The 25748-nt window shown below is 40.3% G+C and overlaps 1 protein-coding gene across 5 annotated transcripts in view; it reads left to right on the top strand.

The window, feature by feature from the left end:
* Positions 1-388: 388 nt before the first annotated feature.
* LOC135104933 (dipeptidyl peptidase 8-like) overlaps positions 389-25748 on the top strand; it is a 282612-nt gene continuing 257252 nt past the window's right edge. For 3 of the 5 annotated variants that reach the window (XM_064012719.1, XM_064012717.1, XM_064012716.1), the window contains exons 1-2: positions 389-529; positions 23994-24266. In XM_064012719.1, the coding sequence (XP_063868789.1) occupies positions 24012-24266 (255 nt within the window). In that variant the 5' untranslated portion in view covers positions 389-529; positions 23994-24011. Of the gene's footprint in view, positions 530-23993; positions 24279-25748 lie in introns of all 5 variants that reach the window. The other 2 variants (XM_064012718.1, XM_064012715.1) reach the window with 1 other exon arrangement.

Raw genomic sequence — 25748 nt, 5'->3', positions numbered from 1 at the left:
CAATTGCATGAGGAATATCAAGGAAAGGGGGAAATGTAGACAGGCTGAGAAGATATAGACGGTAAAGGGCTATAAGTGTTAAAAATGAATGACTATATAAGTATGTTGGATTAAGTGGGTTATGTGATTGGCTTAAAATGGAATAGTATATTGATTACTAAGAAAAAGAGAGGAGAGAGGGAAAAAAAAACAATAATTGGTCAAAAGAAAACAAAATTACGAGGACATCAATAGAAAAAGATAAGAAAAAAGTAAAAAAAAAAGTATTACAACGTAAATGATTATAAACAAAGACTGAAATGTCCTGAATATCGTAAGGCAAGGATAAAAGACTATATACAGACAGAATCCGTTTAGTAGGGCCAAGCGAGGCGGACAGAGGGCGGCAGTGTGGCGCGACCCCCAGTGACTCTCGAGACCGGTGAGCGGTGGGACAGCTGTGCGTGACCATCCCGTGAGTCAACATTGACCTCCTCACATCGGCTTCGTTGCCCTGCTCTCCTGAACATGACCTGAGAGAGAGATCCAAGTGAGTGAACCTATGCTACAGGCGATCACAGAAGGGAAAGAAATACATCTGCAGCTACCTTCCAAATTTCCATATATTTTTTTTTTAGTTCTCTCGTCAGTGTTATTACTCTCCCATGCTGGGGTGCTGTGTCATGTTAGCAACAACTTCCCAAGCTTGCAAATCTGATCATTCCCAAATAATTCTCTGAGTGTGTGGTAGCAGCGCCAGTGTAGTGGGGTGTCACTGCCATCGGCACTGGCGTGACCGGGTCTTTCTGTCACTGTGGCAACCAGGGCACAGTTCTCAGGTGCCAAGTAGTACTGTCTTTGATTTGATTTGCTGCTGACTCAGTAATGATTTTGCTGCAACGCTTCATGGTTAGCAGGATAGGGCAAATCCAGTAACTGCGGTTTGGATAAATGTTTACCTCCACTAAGCATTATCTGCAGTGATAACTACCCATACATTGTGGTAGGTGAAATGACTTTCCCATTATGTTAGTTAATATTGAAAGCAAATATTAAAATGTGACAGATCCGTGAAGATATTTTGTGCCCTGTCAACTTTTCTACAACTCATTTGTGTAATAGATGACATGTTGGCAGGGCTGCTGCTCTTGGCTTAAATATTTGTAGTATGATGTAGTGAAGTTGTGGCAAGGCTTTCAGTGAAGTGGTTATTTAGCGAATTAAGGCAAAGTAGGGTATTTAAGGTAAAGTAAGGGCACATGGTATACTCTAGCATTATGTGGCCCTTGGACTCACCCCATTGTCATTGTCCTTTGGGCCTGTAGTTAACCTAACCTAATCATATCCCTTACCTAGAGACAGAGTGTCATTGTGATATCTGACATTCTAGAGTTGGTAATTATATCGAGTCCTTTTCCGGCCTTATTACTTGTCTATTCTCTTCCATTCTTTCACATATACTTTAAGATACACCTAAAATGTAAATATAAGATGGGGAAGAAGTGCCTGTGCCCTTAAGGGGGAGTGCAAAGGGGGACAAAACCTCCCAGTTAGATTAGGTTAGGTAATACTAGGTTAGATTAGTGTTCTTAATACTGGGGCCAGGGGAGGGGATACTCCTCCCCCAGTTAAGTTAGGTTAGGTAAGCTAATGGTTAGGTTAGTTGGTGTAGACTTTTGCATAAAACATTACCTAAACTAACCCAACCTAACCCGGGGGCCTTTGCCTCCTCTGGGGCCCCCTTAACTCTTACAGTGTTGTGCTTTAGGAGAGATAGGGGTCTTGTTGAGTTGTATTTTTTCGTATGTTTTTATTTACAATGTAAAATGAGAAAAAAACCCAAATCGTTCATATATATATATATATATATATATATATATATATATATATATATATATATATATATATATATATATATATATATATATATATATATATATATATATACAGTATATGCAGAACTTTTATGATTTTCATGTTGTAACAAACAAGTTACAACCCCTCTCACTGCTGCCACTGACTCCAGTCAGCTCATCCTTAGGCTACCTCCTAAATGGCCTAGTCAGAGCACGAATACAATAAGCATATACCATAAGCAATACCATAAGCAAACCTCTCAGGTTGCCACTCTGTTTAACCCATCCAGAGAAGGAAGTATAACAAATGCCAACTTAATCCCCCTAACTGGAAAAAACTAATAAGCCATGTGCTAGGGAGCACAGCCCGAGGGTGGGGATAATACCCCAGTTGGACAACCGTCCACAATAACAAAACCACCCACTGTCCAACAGAAATATTACACACTCTGGCCAAGTAGCAGTATATTTACAATCTTCCAGAAGACGGATGATAAAACTGGTGGAAATCTGGGAAGAAAGTGAACAAATGTAGCCTAAATCAAATATTATACAATCTTCTAATGCTGGACAAGTAAAGCTGCAAGCTCAGACATTAGTAGCATTAGACAAGCACAAGACACACAACAGTACACTGCACTTAGGCAAGAAGGGCTGGGGAGAGGACAGGGGCTTGCTCCCACCAGTACTCTGTGCAAAGACACAATGGCCGTCAGAACCATAGCTGGGTATGATAACAATAGAATTTATCACAATAACCAATAAATCAATTACAATAACCGACAATTGATAACTAGCTATAAATTTATCGCCTAGCAATCGACAGTCAATAAATTGATAAATCCAAAAATTCTAATACTGGCAATAATGATGCTGATATTTTAAGTAAAAAAAAATCATAAATCCAAATCTTTATTTTTTAGCTTTATCTTAGACAATTTAAAAAATATTAGAAAAAAAATTTAAATTCAATGTTTACCTTGTCTCTTCACTAATGAAAATTACAGTTTTAAGTAAAATAACTACATTTTGACTTCAACATGCTCATGTTCCAAAAACAAAAATTATGCATTATCACTAGTTTGGAACCAAAAGTATTGATGATACCAATGAATTGATCAGGCGGAAAAAATAATAATCAGATAATCAATAACCCAATATCATTATTGCGATAAATTATTACAATAACACCCACCTATGGTCAAAACACATGAAAAATTATACATGAGACCTCTCCTCAACACACAGGAGTAGCAGAATGTGGCAAGTCACGCTCTTCAAACAATATCTGGATCCACCCAGATCCTGGCCTCCCGTAGAGCCTAGATAGTAACCAATATTCTAAGGTGTCACACAGTAAAACCACAGCTCTCTCTATGCTACATGTCCACTCTCTTAGATATCCAGTTTGCTACTAACAAAGCTGGCAGTGTGAGAGAGTCACTTAAACTCACATCCACCATGACACAGACACAGTACAGGGGACTGAGAAGAAGAGAAAGAAGAAGTGGAGCTGGGGGTGAATTTCTGTCCCGTGCATCAATTTCCTGAACACTGAATCTAACTTTGAAAAGAGCATTGTTTCAAAAATTATTACACTCTTATCAGGTGCTGGATGAAAACAGGCTACATGATGAGGGAAAGCAACTCTTCAATTATTTCTTCTATTAATTTCAACTCTCAAGAAGGAATGGGAGTTAAGGAAATCAAATGGGTAAGATCAACTTTTATTTATATAAAATTTTTATATTAAACACAGCAACTCTCTGACCCATATCTGACACGCCCCTTACTTCTTGCTCTCTCTTTCTCTTTCTCCCTCATTTTCTTTATCTTTTTCCTTCCAACTCTCTCTATTTTCCTGTGTATGACAATGTAAAAAAATTCTTAGGTAATGTAAATTAAATTATGGTTTCATTCAACATTGGCCGTGTTTACTACAAGAAAATGGCCTCATAAGACTGAAACAAATAATCTGTGGAAACAAATGTGGATTAAAGCAAAAAAAATATATAATAATAAAAAAATTAACATTTTCAAAAATCCAATTTAAATGAAATAAATCAACTTTTAAAATCTTTTTTTTTTTGGGGGGGAAAAAACTCCTGATTTATTTTTTTTTTTTTTACACCCCTGCTGAGTATATGTGTGGGATGGGTTGGAGAGGTTTCCATTGTGGTAGATCTGAGTGCTGCAGACACGATGAACTGACCTCGTCATGCAGGTGTGGGGCACTGAGGTGACAGTTGCACCTCAACTCAACCTGGCTATCCCTGGCAACACTGTACAAGTGGGGTGTTACAAGTTATACCAAGTTCTTTATATTCACCAACAAAAATAGATTATTCCTAAAAAAAAAAAAAAAAAAAGATACCTTTATGTTCAAATATAAGAATACATAGTGTTTTGACATAATTTACAGACAGAGAAAAAGAACTGGGTGCTGATGGAGGGGGTGGTTTGGCAGAGGCAGGTACAGCACACAAGGAGGATTATACATCAGTCACACAACTTTAAATTTGTCAGACCATAATTTCCTAAATCTCCTAACAGGACTTCTACTTCCTCATCCCTCAGCAGCATGAACTTAATCTAGCAAATTGCTATGCTATTTTCCATGCTGAAAATCAGCACTGGGTTAGATTGTGCATGCAATGTCAATCAATACAAAAGCCAGAAGTATTCTAGTACATGCAACCAATAAAGTCTGAAGTCCAAAATATCCTTTATTCATGTGTTTTAATGTAACAAAAATTATTATATGTACATTAAATACCCTTAAAATCATTCCATTCAGCATTAATCCTCAACAAATTAAGAACCTCACAGGAAAGCTATTTTTAAAGGATACAAGAAGCTGAAAGCCTCTGTAACTAAGTTATGACACTCGTATTTGGTTTCAAAAGGCTCTTCACTGCTGTTTTTTTTTTTTTTTTTTTTATGTAGGAAGGATACTGGCCAAGGGCAACAAAAATCCAATAAAAAAAATGCCCACTGAAATGCCAGTCCCATAAAAGGGTCAAAGCAGTGGTCAAAAATTGGTGGATAAGTGTCTTGAAACCTCCCTCTTAAAGGAATTCAAGTCATAGGAAGGTGGAAATACAGAAGCAGGCAGGGAGTTCCAGAGTTTACCAGAGAAAGGGATGAATGATTGAGAATACTGGTTAACTCTTGCGTTAGAGAGGTGGACAGAATAGGAGTGAGAGAAAGAAGAAAGTCTTGTGCAGCAAGGCCGCGGAAGGAGGGGAGGCATGCAGTTAGCAAGATCAGAAGAGCAGTTAGCATGAAAATAGCGGTAGAAGACAGCTAGATATGCAACACTGCAGCGGTGAGAGAGAGGCTGAAGACAGTCAGTTAGAGGAGAGGAGTTGATGAGACAAAAAGCTTTTGATTCCACCCTGTCTAGAAGAGCAGTATGAGTGGAATCCCCCCAGACATGTGAAGCATACTCCATACATGGACGGATAAGGCCCTTGTATAGAGTTAGCAACTGGGGGGGTGAGAAAAACTGGCGGAGATGTCTCAGAACACCTAAATTCATAGAAGCTGTTTTAGCTAGAGATGAGATGTGAAGTTTCCAGTTCAGATTACAAGTAAAGGACAGACCGAGGATGTTCAGTGTAGAAGAGGGGGACAGTTGAGTGTCATTGAAGAAGAGGGGATAGTTGTCTGGAAGATTGTGTCGAGTTGATAGATGGAGGAATTGAGTTTTTGAGGCATTGAACAATACCAAGTTTGCTCTGCCCCAATCAGAAATTTTAGAAAGATCAGAAGTCAGGCGTTATGTGGCTTCCCTGCGTGATATATTTACCTCCTGAAGGGTTGGACGTCTATGAAAAGACGTGGAAAAGTGCAGGGTGGTATCATCAGCGTAGGAGTGGATAGGGCAAGAAGTTTGGTTTAGAAGATCATTAATGAATAATAAGAAGAGAGTGGGTGACAGGACAGAACCCTGAGGAACACCACTGTTAATAGATTTAGGAGAAGAACAGTGACCATCTACCACAGCAGCAATAGAACGGTCAGAAAGGAAACTTGAGATGAAGTTACAGAGAGAAGGATAGAAACCGTAGGAGGGTAGTTTGGAAATCAAAGCTTTGTGCCAGACTCTATCAAAAGCTTTTGATATGTCCAAGGCAACAGCAAAAGTTTCACCAAAATCTCTAAAAGAGGATCACCAAGACTCAGTAAGGAAAGCCAGAAGATCACCAGTAGAGCAGCCTTGACGGAACCCATACTGGCGATCAGATAGAAGGTTGTGAAGTGATAGATGTTTAAGAATCTTCCTGTTGAGGATAGATTCAAAAACTTTAGATAGGCAGGAAATTAAAGCAATAGGACAGTAGTTTGAGGGATTAGAACAGGCACCCTTTTTAGGAACAGGATGAATGTAGGCAAACTTCCAGCAAGAAGGAAAGGTAGATGTTGACAGACAGAGCTGAAAGAGTTTGACTAGGCAAGGTGCAAGCACGGAGGCACAGTTTCGGAGAACAATAGGAGGGACCCCATCAGGTCCATAAGCCTTCCGAGGGTTTAGGCCAGTGAGGGCATATAAAACATCATTGCGAAGAATTTTAATAGGTGGCATGAAGTAGTCAGAGGGTGGAGGAGAGGGAGGAACAAGCCCAGAATCATCCAAGGTAGAGTTTTTAACAAAGGTTTGAGCAAAGAGTTCAGCTTTAGAAATAGATGTGATAGCAGTGGTGCCATCTGGTTGAAATAGAGGAAGGAAAGAAGAAGAAGCAAAGTTATTGGAGATATTTTTGGCTAGATGCCAGAAATCACGAGAGGAATTAGATCTTGAAAGGTTTTGACATTTTCTCTTAATGAAGGAGTTTTTGGCTAGTTGGAGAACAGACTTGGCATGGTTCCGGGCAGAAATATAAAGTGTATGAGATTCTGGTGATGGTTAAGTACCTTTTGTGGGCCACCTCTCTATCATGTATAGCACGAGAACAAGCTGTGTTAAACCAAGGTTTGGAAGGTTTAGGACGAGAAAAAGAGTGAGGAATGTATACCTCCATGCCAGACACTATCACCTCTGTTATGCGCTCAGCACACAAAGACGGGTCTCTGACACGGAAGCAGTAGTCATTCCAAGGAAAATCAGCAAAATACCTCCTCAGGTCCCCGCAACTAGCAGAGGCAAAACACCAGAGGCACCTTCGCTTAGGGGGATCCTGAGGAGGGATTGGAGTGATAGGACAAGATAAAGATATGAGATTGTGATCGGAGGAGCCCAACAGAGTAGAAAGGGTGACAGCATAAGCAGAAGGATTATAGGTCAGGAAAAGGTCAAGAATGTTGGGGGTGTCTCCAAGACGGTCAGGAATACAAGTAGGGTGTTGCACCAATTGCTCTAGGTCATGGAGGATAGCAAAGTTGTAGGCTAGTTCACCAGGATGGTCAGTGAAGGGAGAGGAAAGCCAAAGCTGGTGGTGAACATTGAAGTCTCCAAGAATGGAGATCTCTGCAAAAGGGAAGAGGGTCAGAATGTGCTCCACTTTGGAAGTTAAGTAGTCAAAGAATTTCTTATAGTCAGAGGAGTTAGGTGAGAGGTATACAGCACAGATAAATTTAGTATGAGAGTGACTCTGTAGTCGTAGCCAGATGGTGGAAAACTCGGAAGATTCAAGAGCGTGGGCACGAGAGCAGGTTAAGTAATTGCGCACATAAACGCAGCATCCAGCTTTGGATCGAAAATGAGGATAGAGAAAGTAGGAGGGAACAGAAAAGGGGCTACTGTCAGTTGCCTCAGACACCTGAGTTTCAGTGAGGAAGAGAAGATGAGGTTTAGAAGAGGAGAGGTGGTGTTCTACAGATTGAAAATTAGATCTTAGACCGCGAATGTTGCAGAAGTTAATAAAGAAAAAGCTGAGGGGGGTGTCAAGACACTTAGGGTCGTCGACAGAAAGGCAGTCTGACCTGGGGACATTTATGGTCCCCTCCCCAGATGGGGATTCCGAGCCTGGTGTAGGAGTCGCCATGATGATTTTAAAATTTTTGAGTGAAGAGCGTGTGTTATTAGGTGCTTGTAGTTTTGTGTGGAGGAAGAGAGTTGTCTTTAGAGGGCAGGCTGTGACTGCCCCCTTGTGTTGTGAGACACAAAGGGAAACGTTCAGTGAGGTCACAGCTGGGTTTAAAGCACGGTTTACACGCTACGATAAATTGTAGCGATTTATTGAACACTGAGATAGTAACGATTTATTGGATGATTGAAAGAGCGTTTACATGCAACGATTTTTAATCCAATATTTTTAGTCTTTACTTGACCGTCATGGAAGAAACATTATGGTGGTCTGCATTTGGGATGTGTTTAGTGGGAGAAAGATCAAGAAAAAAACGAAAATCAAAAAGGAAATGGAGCCGTGATTGGTTAATGAAAAAACAAGTGTTTTCTCATATAACTCTGTTGGATACATTGAGAGATGAGCCGAATGACTGGCGAAATTATTTGAGAATGGGAGAAGACACTTATATGGAATTGTTAAAGTTTATATTTCGAATTAGCTCTTGCGCATCAGGACTTCACACTTCAGCAGTCAATCTGAAAATGAGCTAGATTGTAACGATATCTTGGAACCTTGTTTACACGTTCAAACTTGTCGTTACGATGCATATAGATTTGAGCCTGCTGGCACCAACCACTCAATCCAACTCCAATAAATCGCTACGATCTCCTGTTTACACGTAACGACAAATTGTCACAACCTTTTCATTACAATAAATCGCTACAATTTATCGTAGCGTGTAAACCGTGCTTAATGATAAGTTCACAGCACCCACTGAACAGTGCTTTAGACCTCACTGGGAGTAATTATCATTTCGGCAGGTGTCTACTGCCTCCTCCTATAATTGGATCATGATAAAAAGAAATTTGAAGAGCATTGATCTAGAATCTTTTCCCAGGCTTATTACTGGTCTATTCTCTTCCATTCTTTCACATATACCTTTAGATACACCTAAAACATAAATATAAGGTGGGAGAGAAGTACCCCCATTCTTAAGGATGTCCATGGAGGGCAAAGCCCCCCAGTTAGATGTTTGTTAGGTAATGCTAGGTTAGATAGTGTCCTTAACCAGGACAGTGTTTAGTATATAAATATATGCACCTCATAGGGAAGTGTTTAGTATGTTTATATATGATTTCATTTTTGAGCCAAATTATTGCCTTCAATTTTGTTTGTATATATAAGACTTGTCACTAACAGTAACAAATATTTTGACAAGTCAGTAGTGAATGTTTTCATATACATACCTATCTTTTGGACTCAAGAGTTATTGTAGACTGAATACTTCTGTAGGAACTTAATACCTATCTTTTGGGCTTGGAGTTAATGTAGACTGAATACTTATGTAGAAACTGAGATATATTTGGGGATTATTTTATTTTTTCAATGCCTGTCAACATGCATATAATATCAAAGCAATAAAATGAGATTGAAAGCTACAGTATTGGAGGGATAAAGATTTTGGTTATAAATGTTACGGAGTTGGCTACACAGAGTGGGATGCTGTTTCCCCAAAAAATCATCACATAAAAAAAGTAAGTTATTTTCTCCTACGAAATTACTCGTATATATATATATATATATATATATATATATATATATATATATATATATATATATATATATATATATATATATATATATATATATATATATATATATGAAGTAAATCCTCTTCATACTGGACTAATTGGGGCAAAGCCATTGACATTAAAGATCAGAATCTGATAAAAGTGGCAGTGAGTGGGTCAGGAGTGCTGCAACCTCTAATAACATCTGCCAATGCGAGATGGAGGACAGTGTGTGGGTGCCAGGGTTGTGTTGCCAGCCAGCCCAAATTATTATACAGCAATGTGAATATTATGACATTTTTTCTGTATATTATAGTATAGTGTATGGTAAATAATGTATGACAGATGGCAGACAAATACCAAATTATGACAGTATCCCATGATTGGCTGAGGTGAGAGGAGTGGTGGCATCTTTGCTTCTCATTGGTTGGTGGGTTCCACCTCTGTAGTTACTGACAGGCGAGTTGGTTTGTGGTTTTCACGCATGATTTCCTCTAATTTTAAGCCTCCCTTTACTAGATAATTCCCTTTGCCTTATTTCTTTATTGTACAATAATTTTGAGCCCCTCTAGTGGCTGTTCCTGGCATCAGCTTCAAATGTGGGAATTTTGTGGGTTACACCCCTCAGTTATGGAGAAAAGAAAAGTTTAGGAGAAGAATTAGTTAAGTAAAACTTTCTTATTTGTCTCTTAGTGAACTGAAATAGAAAAAGAGTGATAGGCATTATTAACTGAAAATGGTTAAAGTAAACATTCCATAAGCTGCTGCAGAGACATGTACATGACATGTATGAGAACAGTCATATATGAGAGTCAGCCACCTTAAGATAGGTGCTCCAACAACAGAAAGATTGTATTTGTATGAAGATATGAAATTCTGTGTGGCAATATCACCTGAAGCTCTTGGACATAACATTTTTAAACCTGTAAAATTATTTAGGATTAAAATTATTTAGGATTAATAGAATGATATATTTGAAAGATTCAAACTTTCATAACCATTACAGAAACTTAGGTGCCAAACAGAATAAACAATCTTAAATTAAAGAAAATAATCCAAGTATGGAGAACTAATAAAATGTTAAAAAAATATATTAATTCTCTATAGTGGTGAGTCATAAAATAAGATTTATGCTTTTTCTATACTGAAAAAATGCATTGGAGCCTAATCATATGAAATTTTGCTGTCAGTAAATAATTTACGACACTTCTTCATGTTATGATTTCAATAAGCTTTGTTTATATTCATGATCATGGCTGAGCTTCATAGAGTTTAGTAAACTGGAACAAAAAAAGCATAATCTACCCATCCATCAGACACTGTGAGAGCAGAATTCCTCTTATTTTGAAATCTAGTGACAATCATAGATTGAATCACTTGTTGTAAGGTGACACAAGTGCCCCCACACTTGCAGAGTTTCAGAGACTATGCTGGTAAATTTTCAAGTGTAGATTGCCTGGTCTGGTTAGTGGGCAGGGCTTAAGCAAAGAACACCTTATATATGCTATGATTTGGTCTGGCCATACCCACTCTGGTTACCAGACAGGTCAGAATGTTATTTGTGTGTGTGACTTAAGGTGTGATTGAGAGGAGTAACCACTGGTTAACAGAGTTGGAGAAGGTAATGTTTTAAAGATGAAAATACGTTTTTTTGGTGGTCACTTTGTGAATGCCAATGCTGTTTTATGCACTGGATTTGCATCAATATATTTGAGATGGAAGTTTGGATCTGGCAAATTGCAACATTTACCTACTAGTAGGTAGCTATCCACAACAAACATTTGCCAAAAAAGGAAGTCAGAAAAAGGCAAAAACAGAATGATTATATCATTCAACTCCCCTCATTTAAACACCTGTCTAACTACCAACAAACCTGAAAGGGAGCGTGGCCTAGAAAAGTAAGGAGGACAGGATATGTCCTGTCAGATTTCTACTTGCTGCCATTCTGTTTGTTCCTTCTGTCGGCTCATCTTGCAGGTGCTACCCTTGGGTGTTGCTGTGTGGGTACCACTGCTGGGAGTGACGTGTACAGTGTTGGTGTACTTTCTTTGAGGATTTCTGCATTTTCAAGTGTGTATGTTGTGTGCTCTGTAGACAGGTGTTGCTGTGCATCCAGCGCCTCCCTGTTCTGGTTTTAACCAGTTCGGTCCCTGTCGTAGTTGCTTGGGCATGCAACTCAAAATGTGAGCTGCGTCAGGCTTGCTCTGAGGACACAGACCCATGCTGGGATTCTCAGTGGGACCTTTCATCGGGCTTGCTCTCTTGTAGACTCTTGGATCCTGTCCCACCTCCCCTCTGGTTTCACCTTTCTCCCACCACCAAGACATTGCCTCTGGTATGTTGGGCCTGCTGTTGTCGAGGTAGTGCCACCACTGTGGTAAGTGTATCTTCCTCATGGTCTTTTTCAGCACCTCTGTGCTTGATGATGTTGTTTACATCTGTTTTGCCTTCTGCTCTTCAATGTTTCTATGGCATCATGGTTTCAGTGCTGGAATGGTGTTTTCCACCACATAAGCCTTGAGCCCACTGGGATGTTGCCTGAGCTGTGGTAATGTTGCTCTGAGGTCTCTGAGGATCAGAGTGATGCCTTTCTTATAGCGAGGCCCCATTTATTTTATTTTGATGTAGTTTTTTCCCATTTATGTTTCTTTTCAGTTTTTTATTTTGGTCTTTTGGTGTTTCTCCTTTTGGCAGCATGTCTACTAGGTGTTCCTCTCAACCCTTTCTGCTGTTCTTGGAGGAGGATGGGCTAACACTCCTTGCAGAGATGCTTATGGTGGGGCACCATTGGCTTCCCCATGCAACCTGTTGCTGTTGACAAATTACTGCCTCAGGTCCTGTGGCATCCAATCTCCCTCTCCTTCGCACCCTGCCATCATTACTGCTATCTCCTCACCTGATTCCCTTCAGGAGTCTTAGCCCATCTTTCCTGTTGCCTGGGACTTGCATCCAGCATCCCCTCCCTCTGACACTGCAGTTCCTGAGTATGCCAGGCTTTGTCCTGCTCAAATGACGACCGTGGCCATACTTTTGGAGACTTTAAGCCAAGTCTTTGGTTCTACCTTTTCTCATCGAAACAAATGTCCCCTCTTCCCTTCACATTTACCCACGCCCTCCCATAGCCAGAGATCTTCTTCACCTCTCTCAGAGGCTGGCCCTGCAGTCTCAGAAGTGGTTTTGCTGACCGTTTCCAGTCTCAGCTTCTCCTCCACCTAGTGATTCCTCTTCTGCTCTCCTTCCTTCTCTTTCCCTGGGTTCTTTCCCTGGGCTCAGCGGGGGAGGATTGGATGAAAGTTCCTCCACACTTGAGTTGTTATCTTGACAGAGGATGTTTTTCGTACTTGGCAATGTCTCTCCTGGAGTGCTGGAATCCCATGGAAGGGGTGCAACTTTGGGAGGTGTCTAACCCTGCCAGAGCATCATCTTTTGTTTTCTAGTGGTTCTCTGCTCTGACTCAAGCTCCTTGCTTCCCTCAAGTGCCTCCCGATGATGCTTCTAGGCGGCTGCTGAGTTGGCGCTCATAGCCCAGTTACCTCCCTTCCACTCCCAAGACTTCACTTCTTACGACTGCATGACCCCAATACCTTTTGTCACTGCCTTTAGTGGCAGGTATGGGTGTGACACTGGTTCAGCCTCTCATCTCCTGGTGGGATAAGTTGGCTTCTTTCAGGTCTTCCTCCTGCCATTCTCCTTCTGCCCCAGGTGCTTTTGCCTCAGTGATTACAGAGAGAGATGACCTGTGGGCTCAGCTGGGAGGTTTTCTTTCTGCCCTGCCACTGTCTACAGCACCTGGCATTCTGTCTTTCTCCCTTCCTTTTCAGGCTTTACTGACAAAAGATGACCATGCCAGGGAAAGAAGTCTTTCAATTTTCTTGGGGATCTCCATCATGTTTTGCATCTTGAAGGCAAGCTCCTCCTTCGAATTACGCCCTCCTGAGCTTTGAACACTCCAGCTGCCTTTCGCCACATTGCTACCTCGGCTTCTATGGCTGTGCAAGCTCTGTGGCCAACCTTTGAGCCTTTGTCTTCTCCATTGTGGGAGCTTTGCGTGCCAGACTCCAGTGTCGTGAAGCTGTGCTATGGGAGGTGGACCCTGTTATTCAACAGTCTTTGTTTGTTGCTGACTCCCCCTTTCCAGTCCTCTTGGATGCCAGTTATGCTTGAGATCTTTTGCAAGCTGCACCCTCTTGGGTGACAGTTTACATCCTGCATCCACAGTTCTGCAGTTTACATCCTGCATCCACAGTTCTGCCTCCTCTCAGGCTCATCAGAGTTCTGGCTCCTGAGTCCCTGCTTCCACTAGTCAATGCAGAGTGAGTTTTTTGTCCTCCACAGTGTCATCTTCCCTCTTCAGGTTCTCATGGTGGTTCTTCAGGTCCCCCTTGGATTTCAGTCAGGGGCTCTTCAGCACCTCATGCTTGGGGGATGGTGACAACCGCTGAGGTTTCCTTCCCGCGTGGCAACTCCCCAGATCTCATCTCACTGGTCTGCTCATCCTACCTGTGGTCCTCTGCACCATCTCGCCAGCATCTTGTCTTCCTCATCACTGCTACTATTCTCCTGGTTACTGACCATGGTTACCATGGATACCATGGAATGGCATGGTTATAGAAAATTATGATTATTCAAACACAACACATAAAAAGGGCAAAAACCATGGAGGAATGAGCTACACATGTTGTTACACTTATGTAAACAAAGTGAGTGCCTGCAAACAAGCAGTCATTTCTCAAAGCAGCAGCATGTGTCCAGTATTACTGCAACTCCATCTGTAGTGCATGGGACTTTCAGATTGAGTTGGCTGCTTCAGACTTTGTCCGCTGCTTCTGAAATTTGTTAAAGTGAGGTCTGTAGTATTGAGGTATGAGTATATATTACATTCCTATGTATTAAATTACTGTACAGTTTGTACTCATATATTCAAGACAATGAAATGAGAAATTCATAAGCTATTTGTAAATAAAATCACCCTGATTTGAATTATGAGTTTTCACTGTGATTAAATTTGATCATAATCAAGTGATTTAAATCATAATAGGTCTGCTGGATGGTTATCTGCTTGCACTGTTTCCTTGATAAATTACCTTGCTTATTTGGTAGCTTGAAACAATTTTTCCTTAGTCAGTATCAAATATGTAGAGATGAAATGAGGATGGGGTAGTAAGTTTTTGTAATTATCATGTTTCATTTAGTAAGGTATGTGTATGAAACAAGTGACTATCAAAGTTGTGCATTCACTTAGCATCTCGCTGATCTATTCCATCCACCTTCACTCCTCCTCTTAAATGGCGGATTCATTATACAGGATGATTCATGAGTTTCTCTCAAAACTCTGGGAAATGGAGGCTTATATTACTCTAAGGAGAAAATATTCTGTAGGTATATGTGTTTCATGTTTTGGTTTAATAGTGAGAGAGGTTTGAAAAGTGACAGGAGAGGAGGGCCTGCATGCAGGAAAGTCCCCACACACACTGCACATGTGTGAGCCAGTCTCACCTAATGATTGATTAAGATAACCTAACCTAACCTAACCTAACCTGACCAAATCTAACCTAACAAACCAAACTTAACCAGACTAACTAAACCTAACCACTAACCTAGACCTAACCTTACCTAACCTAGCTGAAATAATGTGTTATAATAAATAGGAGACCATATCCAGTAATTAGGTACAAGGTAGTTAGGTTAAGGTTAAGATTAAGTTAGATTAGATTAGATTAGATTAGATTAGATTAGGGTTAGGTTAGCTGATGAGGTGGTGGTGGTCAGTCATGTGGCGACTGCTTGCACATGTGCAGAGTAGCGGTGACTTTCTTGCTTGCAGGCCCTGCTGACAGGAGGTACCTTGTTTCTCCTTATGTTGTGGTGAGCATCATCTGAGTGGACCTCTCTGCTTTTGCCTGGTATTAATTTTTGTCTTTCAAAACTTGCATCTCATTCTCTTATTGACTCAAACTCTTTTAATTTCTATTTATGTATGTTATTGTTTAAAAAAAAAGCATTTAAGTGTAGCATCAATTAATTAATTAATTTGGTAAATATATGACTAGAAAATTTATATTATTCATATATATATTCTAGTCATATATTTAGTAAATATATGACTAGAAAAGCACAACTGGCAATGTGATATGGCAGGAGAATGATGTGCAAGTTTCGAAATACAAAAATGAATACCTGGGGTGCATTCAATACCTTAACTCAGGCAGCCTGGGTTACCCAATTCTCTACTGAATGCTATCTTTGGGCAAATTGGGCTGTGTGCCCAGGTGACTTGGATGACTTTAAGTGAGGAATTGGTGTGCTCTGTGCTGTGATGACATCGCAGCAAAAATGGTAGCCCAGCCAAACTTTATCAGTGCTACTTGCTCATTTATTGCAGAGGTTTACAATACTTTCTTCATACATGCAATGGCATGCACTGGTAAATAAAGTACTGAGTCTTAAGTATATATAAGAATGGAAATAAAGGAAATGGGATAGGTAATTTATGATATTAGTAATGAATCTTCACCAAGAACCTCATCACAGAGGATAGCAAGTGCTCCATAATACAAATTACCATGTGGATAAGTGTCAGCCATAGGTTTGTCGCTACAGTGTTGGGTAGAATGTGGCTGTTTCAATGGTAACTTTGGTGATTTGTTTACAGTATTCCGGGAGATGCTTAGAATAGTTCATTAGCACGATTGAGAAGGCCCAGGTGACTCAGGCCTCCAGAGTTGCACTACTGAATGTAGTCCTGGCAGCAGCAAAGAGGGCCACTCAGCTGACACTTACCACAAAAGGAGAAAGAAGCCTCTCTCAATATTAAACCAAAGCATTAAATACCTAGATCTATGTTTGGAATAGCATAACTTTCCATTTTCCAGAGTTTCTTGAGAAACATGGAAATCACATTACTATTTCCATTCTGTTGTTATTTTTAATTGTTATTGAATACATGAGACAAATTACAAAATAATAGTCTCATTATGTATGTGTATGATGATGCAAGGCTGAGGGGTTAGGTATTGTTTAACACTTTTCTACCTGTTGCCCTTGCTTTATCTCACATGTTGGCTTCTTTCTACATAAAAATATGAGAACATAAGAAAATAAGGGAAGCTGCAAGGAGCCATCAGGCCTGCACATGGCACTCCCTGTATGAAACACCTACTTATTTCTACCTATTATCCCCATCCATTTTACAGGAGGAGGCAGTAGACACCTGCCAAAACGATAATTACTCCCAGTGAGGTCTAAAGCACTGTTCACGGGGTGCTGTGAACTCATCATTAAACCCAGCTGTGACCTCACTGAACGTTTCCCTTTGTGTCTCACAACACAAGGGGGTAGTCACAGCCTGCCCTCTAAAGACAACTCTCTTCCTCCACACAAAACTACAAGCACCTAATAACACACACACCCTTCACTCAAAAAAATTTAAAATCATGGCGACTCCTACACCAGCCTCGGAGTCCCCATCTGGGGAGGGGACCATAAATGTCCCCAGGTCGGACTGCCTTTCCGTCGACGACCCTAAGTGTCTTGACACCCCCCTCAACTTTTTCTTCATTAACTTCTGCAACATTTGCGGTCTAAGATCTAATTTTCAATCTGTAGAACACCACCTCTCCTCTTCTAAACCTCATCTTCTTTTCCTCACTGAAACTCAGGTGTCTGAGGCAACTGACAGTAGCCCCTTTTCTGTTCCCTCCTACTTTCTCTATCCTCATTTTCGATCCAAAGCTGGATGCTGCGTTTATGTGCGCAATGACTTAACCTGCTCTCGCGCCCACGCTCTTGAATCTTCCGAGTTTTCCACCATCTGGCTACGACTACAGAGTCATTCTCATACTAAATTTATCTGTGCTGTATACCTCTCTCCTAACTCCTCTGACTATAAGAAATTCTTTGACTACTTAACTTCCAAAGTGGAGCACATTCTGACCCTCTTCCCTTTTGCAGAGATCTCCATTCTTGGAGACTTCAATGTTCACCACCAGCTTTGGCTTTCCTCTCCCTTCACTGACCATCCTGGTGAACTAGCCTACAACTTTGCTATCCTCCATGACCTAGAGCAATTGGTGCAACACCCTACTCGTATTCCTGACCGTCTTGGAGATACGCCCAACATTCTTGACCTTTTCCTGACCTCTAATCCTTCTGCTTATGCTGTCACCCTTTCTTCTCCGTTGGGCTCCTCCGATCACAATCTCATATCTTTATCTTGTCCTATCACTCCAATCCCTCCTCAGGATCCCCCTAAGCGAAGGTGCCTCTGGCGTTTTGCCTCTGCTAGTTGGGGGGACCTGAGGAGGTATTTTGCTGATTTTCCTTGGAATGACTACTGCTTCCGTGTCAGAGACCCGTCTTTGTGTGCTGAGCGCATAACAGAGGTGATAGTGCCTGGCATGGAGGCATACATTCCTCACTCTTTTTCTCGTCCTAAACCTTCTAAACCTTGGTTTAACACAGCTTGTTCTCGTGCTATGCATGATAGAGAGGTGGCCCACAAAAGGTACTTAAGCCTTCCTTCACCAGAATCTCATGTACTTTATATTTCTGCCCGGAACTATGCCAAGTCTGTTCTCCAACTAGCCAAAAACTCCTTCATTAACAGAAAATGTCAAAACCTTTCAAGATCTAACTCCCCCCGTGATTTCTGGCATCTAGCCAAAAATATCTCCAATAACTTTGCTTCTTCTTCTTTCCCTCCTCTACTTCAACCAGATGGCACCACTGCTATCACATCTATTTCTAAAGCTGAACTCTTTGCTCAAACCTTTGCTAAAAACTCTACCTTGGACGATTCTGGGCTTGTTCCTCCCTCTCCTCCACCCTCTGACTACTTCATGCCACGTATTAAAATTCTTCGTAATGATGTTTTCCATGCCCTCGCTGGCCTAAACCCTCGGAAGGCTTATGGACCTGATGGGGTCCCTCCTATTGTTCTCCGAAACTGTGCCTCCGTGCTTGCACCTTGCCTAGTCAAACTCTTTCAGCTCTGTCTGTCAACATCTACCTTTCCTTCTTGCTGGAAGTTTGCCTACATTCAACCTGTTCCTAAAAAGGGTGACCGCTCTAATCCCTCAAACTACCGTCCTATTGCTTTAATTTCCTGCTTATCTAAAGTTTTTGAATCTATCCTCAACAGGAAGATTCTTAAACATCTATCACTTCACAACCTTCTATCTGATCGCCAGTATGGGTTCCGTCAAGGCCGCTCTACTGGTGATCTTCTGGCTTTCCTTACTGAGTCTTGGTCATCCTCTTTTAGAGACTTTGGTGAAACTTTTGCTGTTGCCTTGGACATATCAAAAGCCTTTGATAGAGTCTGGCACAAAGCTTTGATTTCCAAACTACCCTCCTACGGTTTCTATCCTTCTCTCTGTAACTTCATCTCAAGTTTCCTTTCTGACCGTTCTATTGCTGCTGTGGTAGACGGTCACTGTTCTTCTCCTAAATCTATTAACAGTGGTGTTCCTCAGGGTTCTGTCCTGTCACCCACTCTCTTCTTATTATTCATTAATGATCTTCTAAACCAAACTTCTTGTCCTATCCACTCCTATGCTGATGATACCACCCTGCACTTTTCCACGTCTTTTCATAGACGTCCAACCCTTCAGGAGGTAAACATATCACGCAGGGAAGCCACATAACGCCTGACTTCTGATCTTTCTAAAATTTCTGATTGGGGCAGAGCAAACTTGGTATTGTTCAATGCCTCAAAAACTCAATTCCTCCATCTATCAACTCGACACAATCTTCCAGACAACTATCCCCTCTTCTTCAATGACACTCAACTGTCCCCCTCTTCTACACTGAACATCCTCGGTCTGTCCTTTACTTATAATCTGAACTGGAAACTTCACATCTCATCTCTAGCTAAAACAGCTTCTATGAAGTTAGGTGTTCTGAGACGTCTCCGCCAGTTTTTCTTACCCCCCCAGCTGCTAACTCTGTACAAGGGCCTTATCCGTCCATGTATGGAGTATGCTTCACATGTCTGGGGGGGTTCCACTCATACTGCTGTTCTAGACAGGGTGGAATCAAAAGCTTTTCGTCTCATCAACTCCTCTCCTCTAACTGACTGTCTTCAGCCCCTCTCTCACCGCCGCAATGTTGCATATCTAGCTGTCTTCTACCGCTATTTTCATGCCAACTGCTCTTCTGATCTTGCTAACTGCATGCCTCCCCTCCTCCCGCGGCCTCGCTGCACAAGACTTTCTTCTTTCTCTCACTCCTATTCTGTCCACCTCTCTAACGCAAGAGTTAACCAGTATTCTCAATCATTCATCCCTTTCTCTGGTAAACTCTGGAACTCCTTGCCTGCTTCTGTATTTCCACCTTCCTATGACTTGAATTCCTTCAAGAGGGAGGTTTCAAGACACTTATCCACCAATTTTTGACCACTGCTTTGACCCTTTTAAGGGACTGGCATTTCAGTGGGCATTTTTTTTTATTAGATTTTTGTTGCCCTTGGCCAGTATCCTTCCTACATAAAAAAAAAAAAAAAAAAAAAAAATCCATAAATTTAAAGCTCCCTAATGACTCAGCACTAACAACCTGATTACTGAGTCCATTCAATTCATGTACCACTCTAATTAAGAACCAATTCCTTCTTATCTTTTTCTTTAACCTAAATTTTTAAAGTTTGAACCCGTTATTTCTTGTTCTATCCTGATTACTGATCCTAAGAATTTTGCTTATGTTCCCCTTGTTATAACTCCTATACCACTTAAAGACTTCTATCAGGACCCCTCTTAACTTTCATCTTTCTAAGGAATATAAATTTAATGGCTTCAGTCTTGTTTTGTAATGAACACCCCTCATTCTCTTTTTGTCATTCTTTGCACTGATTCAAATAGACCTATATCTGCACAGCGTAGTCTAGACAAAGGCTGATCAGGGCTAAATACAGCTTTAATATTACTTCAGTACTACTTTTAACAATCTTAATTATTTGCTCTATTTCTGGCTTCTATGCATTGTTTTCTTAGATGGAGATCAGAATTAACTATAACTCCTAAATCTTTTTCATTCCTTGAACTTACCAGAGCTTCATTGTTCATTGTGTACCTACTGTGGGAGTTTCTTCTACCTACACTAAGTACTTTGCCCTTGTTAATATTAAACTGCATATGCTATCTGTCATTCCATTCATTCATCCTGTCCAAATCTGCCTGCAATGCGATGACATCTGAATCTAACTTAGTTGATCTACCTATCTTTGTGTCATCCACAAATTTACTAATATCACTGCTAATCCCTCTGTCCAAGTCATTAATATATATTAAAAACAAGAATGGTCCTAAAACTGATTCCTGTGGCACCCCACTAATTTCTTAACCCCACTTAACCCCACTCAGATTTAGAGCCTTTTATTACAAATTTCTGTTGCCAGTCACTTAACCATGACCTTATCCACCCTTCCCATATTTTCATGTACCCTAACCTTTCTCAGGAGTCTCTGATGGGGTACCTTGTTGAATGCTTTACTAAAGGGGATGTCATAACTGTCTCCATTATCTGCTGCCTTGTAAACTTTATAGTAAAAACTCAACAAATTCGTAAGGCAAGACTTCCCCTTCGTGAAGCCATGCTGTGACTGATTTATCAAGTTATGCTTGTCTAAATGCTTCCAAATGTTCTTGCAATTACCGAGTCCATAATTTTGCCTACAACTAAAGTTAAACTGACAGGTCTATAATTAGATGTTAATGCTGTATATCCTTTCTTAAAGATGGGGTACCTGTGGCCTGCCTCCACATTATCAGTACCTCTCCTGAGTCTAGCAATTTCTTAAAGAGCAGTTCACCATTAACTTCTTTGCATTCCTTAAGTATTCTAGGATGTATTTCATCTGGTCCTGATGACTTGAATTTTTCAGCCAATTTATCTCCTGTTCCACTATCTCCTTAGTTATGAAAATATCTATTTTCATAACTAAGGCATTTTCTGCATGTTTTCCTAGGTGTAAACTGTTAAAAATACTTGTTCATTTCATCCCTTCTCCAGAACTAATTCTCCATCAGCTGCCTTTAATGGAACTATTATTTCTCTGTTCTTTGCCCTATACACCTGATATAATTCCTTGGGGTCAGTATTTGCCTGGCTAGCTACCTCTAATTCATAATTGTTTTTAGCTTTCTTTGTTAACTTCATGACTTCTGAGGTTTATTTTTGTCACCATCCACCTCATCAGTCTTACAATTTTGATGATTATTTGCTGAATATTGATCCAAAGTAACCTCTGCAATTGGGGTGTTTGCTATGGGCCAAGTTGCTGGTGATCGCTGGCTGTTTTAATGTAGGGGCCGGTCAGTGCTCCCACATTTCTCTGGAGAAGCACATTCTCTCTCGTGATACATCTTGATGTACAGTGGAACCTTGGTTCTAGAACTTAATTCATTCCAGAATATCATTTGAAATCCGAAGTGTTTGAAAACTGAAACTATTTTCCCCATAGGAATCAATGTATAATGGAATAATCTGTTCCTAGACACCAGTCTACCCTGTCTTAGCAGATTTTGACAGGCACTCCCACAACCAAGATGGCTGCTTTACAATATCTGCTCCCAAATTATTTATCCAGAATGGATGTATTGAATGAACTAAGTGACACAGAACTTATTAGAAGATACTGTTTAGATTGTGCAGGTATTCTCTTTGTCACTGATCTAGTGAGGGAAGCCTTACAAAAGGACACAAAAAGGAGCAACCCACCTACTGTGAAAATGAAGGTGATCATAACACTTAGACATCTTGCTGCTGGGAAAAGCTACTGGAAAGAAATGCAGTTGTGCAGTAGTGATGGCATTGTGGGTCACCAAGAGAGCCACAGGTGGCATGGGATAACTCCTGAGTGTTGCAAACTGTTTGTTTACATCAAAGCTTTTTGACAGGATCACAATTATAGTAAAATCCCTCTTATCCGGCATCAATGGGATCACTGACACGCCAGATACTTGAATATTGCCGGATACTTGAATAGAAGTGAAATTATGTCCACAATCACCACACAACACTCACGCATCTTACCATAACAAAGATCAGCTGATTTGATCAGCTGCTTAAATGTAAGCACAACACGCTTCCTCTTTTCTATAACTTTAGGCATGATGAAGGCTTCAGGCGATAAACAGTGCACATGCGGGACTGAGTCATTGAGTAAACACAGTGCAGTGGGCTGTGGGTGGCGCGAAGCAGTACGCTCTGGTGGCGAGGGGACAAAGTATGACTCGTGCGGGAATTTTAATCAATTTTATGAGTACACATTGATTTTTTTTTTATTTTAAGGCTCTAGGAAAAATGTGCCGGATACTTGAAGCTGCCGGATACTCGAATGCCGGATGAGAGGGATTTTACTGTACCTTATTTCAAATATTGAATTACTGTTTTGCATTCTGCCTCTCCTCCAAATATATAAAAAAACAAAATAAATATTTATAGAAACTGTAAATTATTAATAAATGGCAGCTTTTATTATGCCTCTTAATATTTGAATTCAAGTAATTGTTCTAGAACTGAATTATGATACTGCAACCAAAGCAACGAGCTCAAAATTTTGTTTGAAAACCGATTTGTTGAAAAAGGTGGGCGTTCAGTAACTGAGGTTCCACTGCACTGTATCTATATGCAAGAAAATATCAATCCTAACTTAATGGTAACAGTATCCATGGGATTTGATGATGTAAACTCTACATAAGTTATTATAAGCTAAATACTTGCAACTAGCCTCTCAGTATTTTCATATTTATTTCTAGTTTCCTACTACATATTCAGTTTGAAAAATTTTTTCATTGGTTTCTACAAGGACTAATGATTTATCTGGCAAATCCCCAAAAGAATTGACCAAGTATTATTTGTGCTGCCAGGATATTGTGACAGTTGAAACCATGCAGAGATGAAAGGCCCGGCTGATATCAGACATCCCGATTTCTCTAAAACAACAAAAACTTGAGGCAGGAGATTTGAGTTTGAAGTGCTGTTGTCAAACTCCAGTCTCTACATGTGCTGTATTTGATTGCATGAACATATCATGAAAGAAGAATCAAGATGTGAAAGGATGGGTTGTATATCCAAAAGAAGAAAGCAGCAACTCAGAGAAGACATTGGGAGACACAATGTAAACAGTGGCAACTCAGGGGAGATGTTGGAAGACACGATGTCAGCAATCTTCATCAGAGTCCCACTAAGATTTGGCATCAAAATGTGGTTGTTTCTTTCATGTGTGTCAGGATTTATATAGTGATATGTTAACTATATAATTAAAAAAAAAGATAACTTAAACTCATATAGAGAGGAAAAAAATATTATTCACCCCAAGGTGATGATACATCTCAAACCTGAGATAACATGCATAGTATTTAGCTTGTTTAGTCATATTTCTTGCTCTCTACTTGATGATGATAGCAAAAAAAAGTTACTAATGTTTTATTGGTTAGTTTGATAACACAAGCAACAAAGATTTTTTTCAGTTGACCGCGTTTTATGTGGAAAATAAGTCGGCTGGTGAATGTGGCAGTTTTTCCAGACCATAGCAAATACCCCTATTTTGCAGAATAAATTGTATTTCTCTTCTATTACAGACCAGTGGATGAAGAACGATGCCAAGGATATCCCCAGGTGGTGGAGGGGTGTCTCGGGTGGGGCCTGTGGCAGGAGGAACTTCCCACAGTTGGAAGGAAGTACATCAGAGGGTAAGGGAGTTGCGGCGCACTTTCCTTCACCTCTCTGTGAAGACGCCAACCGATGTGACCTTCCGACGGGTTGGACCATCTATGCTGCGGTGCTACTTCCTCCTTTCACCTGGCCAGGGAAGAGAATCAACTCTGTTCTATGCAGATATAAACCTTGAAGCTGTAAGTAACAAGGTACATTGCTGTCAACCTCTTTGTACATTTTTGTCAACCTCTGCAGGAGGCATCACTACACAGTGTGATATTGGTTTCACCATACTGCATACACAGGCATTACCATATTGCCCATTACTGTTGGCATGGATTGCTAAAATAACACAGGTTACACAGGCATTGGTGCTTATAAGCATTGCCACACAAGGCATCACCACACACCCATCACTGTCACACAAGGCATCACTGCACACCCATCACTGCCACACAAGGCATCACTTCACATCCATCTATGTTTCTGCATATAAAATCATGCCAAATCTGTGCTTCAGTTTTAAGTATTTTTACGAATAATGTCCGTCTTATTAAATGAGTTTCTCCTTGTGACTTCTGGCAAAAATGTTGTTTTCTTCATCTTTCCCTCCTCTGTTTCTTCCAGATGGCACCACTGCCATATCTTCTATCTCAAAAGCTGGATTCTTCTCTCAGACCAACAGCTCTGTGCTTGTTCCTCCTTTATGTTCTCCATTTTATGTTTCATATTGAGATTCATTGGGATATTTTTAATTCCTTCTCTAGTATTGATCCTCAAAAAGCTTATGGCTTTGATAGAGTTTCTCCTTTTGGTCTCCACAACTGTGCATCAGTTTTCAATCCTTATTTGGTCATACTTTCCAGACTATCTGTTATTACCTTTTCTTGCTGAAGTCTGCCTACATTCAGCTTTTTTCTAGAATGGGAACCACTCCAATCCCTCATGCTAATGACGATTTCCTTTCTTTCTTTTTTTTTTTTTTTTTTGAGGCTTTTAGGTCCATCTTTAACAAATAAATTTTTAAGTATCTATCTGGTCACTATCTTCTTTCTGATTGTTATTGTAGATTCTGTGAAGGATGATCTGTTGGCAGGTTGCTAGCTTTCCTCACTGAATTTTGGTCATCCTCTCTTTTTAGGGATTTCAGTGGTCTGCTGTTGCCTAGATGCATCAAAATCAGATAAAATCTGGCATAAATCTTTCATTTCTAAACCCCCTTTTACATTTGCTTTGTACTTTTATTTCAAGTTTCTCTTCTGTCATTTCAGTGATAGACAGCTATTGTTCTCCTCTCTTATTTATGATTGATCTTTTTAGCATAATATTTTGCTCTATCCATTCTTATGCTGATGATCCTACCCTGTATTTCTGAATGATCTTTATCAGATGTCTAATTCAATAGGAATGAAACACTTCTCACAGAGAAGCTAGAGTACCTAATTTAAGATTTTTCTGTAATTTGTGAATGGGGCAGAGCAAACCTAGTGTTGTTCAGTATCTTAAGGAATTGGTTCTTGATCAGTCTGCTTGACACAACCTTTCAAACAAGTATCCCCTCTTCACTATTGATACTCAGCTATCATTTTCTTACATCCTTTACAAAAATCTCAACTGGAAATTTATATCTCATCTTTTGCTGAAACAGCTTCTGTAAAATTAAATGTTTGTCTCCTCCA

This window comes from Scylla paramamosain, chromosome 11, assembly GCF_035594125.1.
Source record: "Scylla paramamosain isolate STU-SP2022 chromosome 11, ASM3559412v1, whole genome shotgun sequence".
NCBI classification, from domain to species: Eukaryota; Metazoa; Arthropoda; class Malacostraca; order Decapoda; family Portunidae; genus Scylla; species Scylla paramamosain.
The sequence above is the reverse complement of the archived record's forward strand: the minus strand, read 5'-3'. Positions and strand labels throughout refer to the sequence as shown.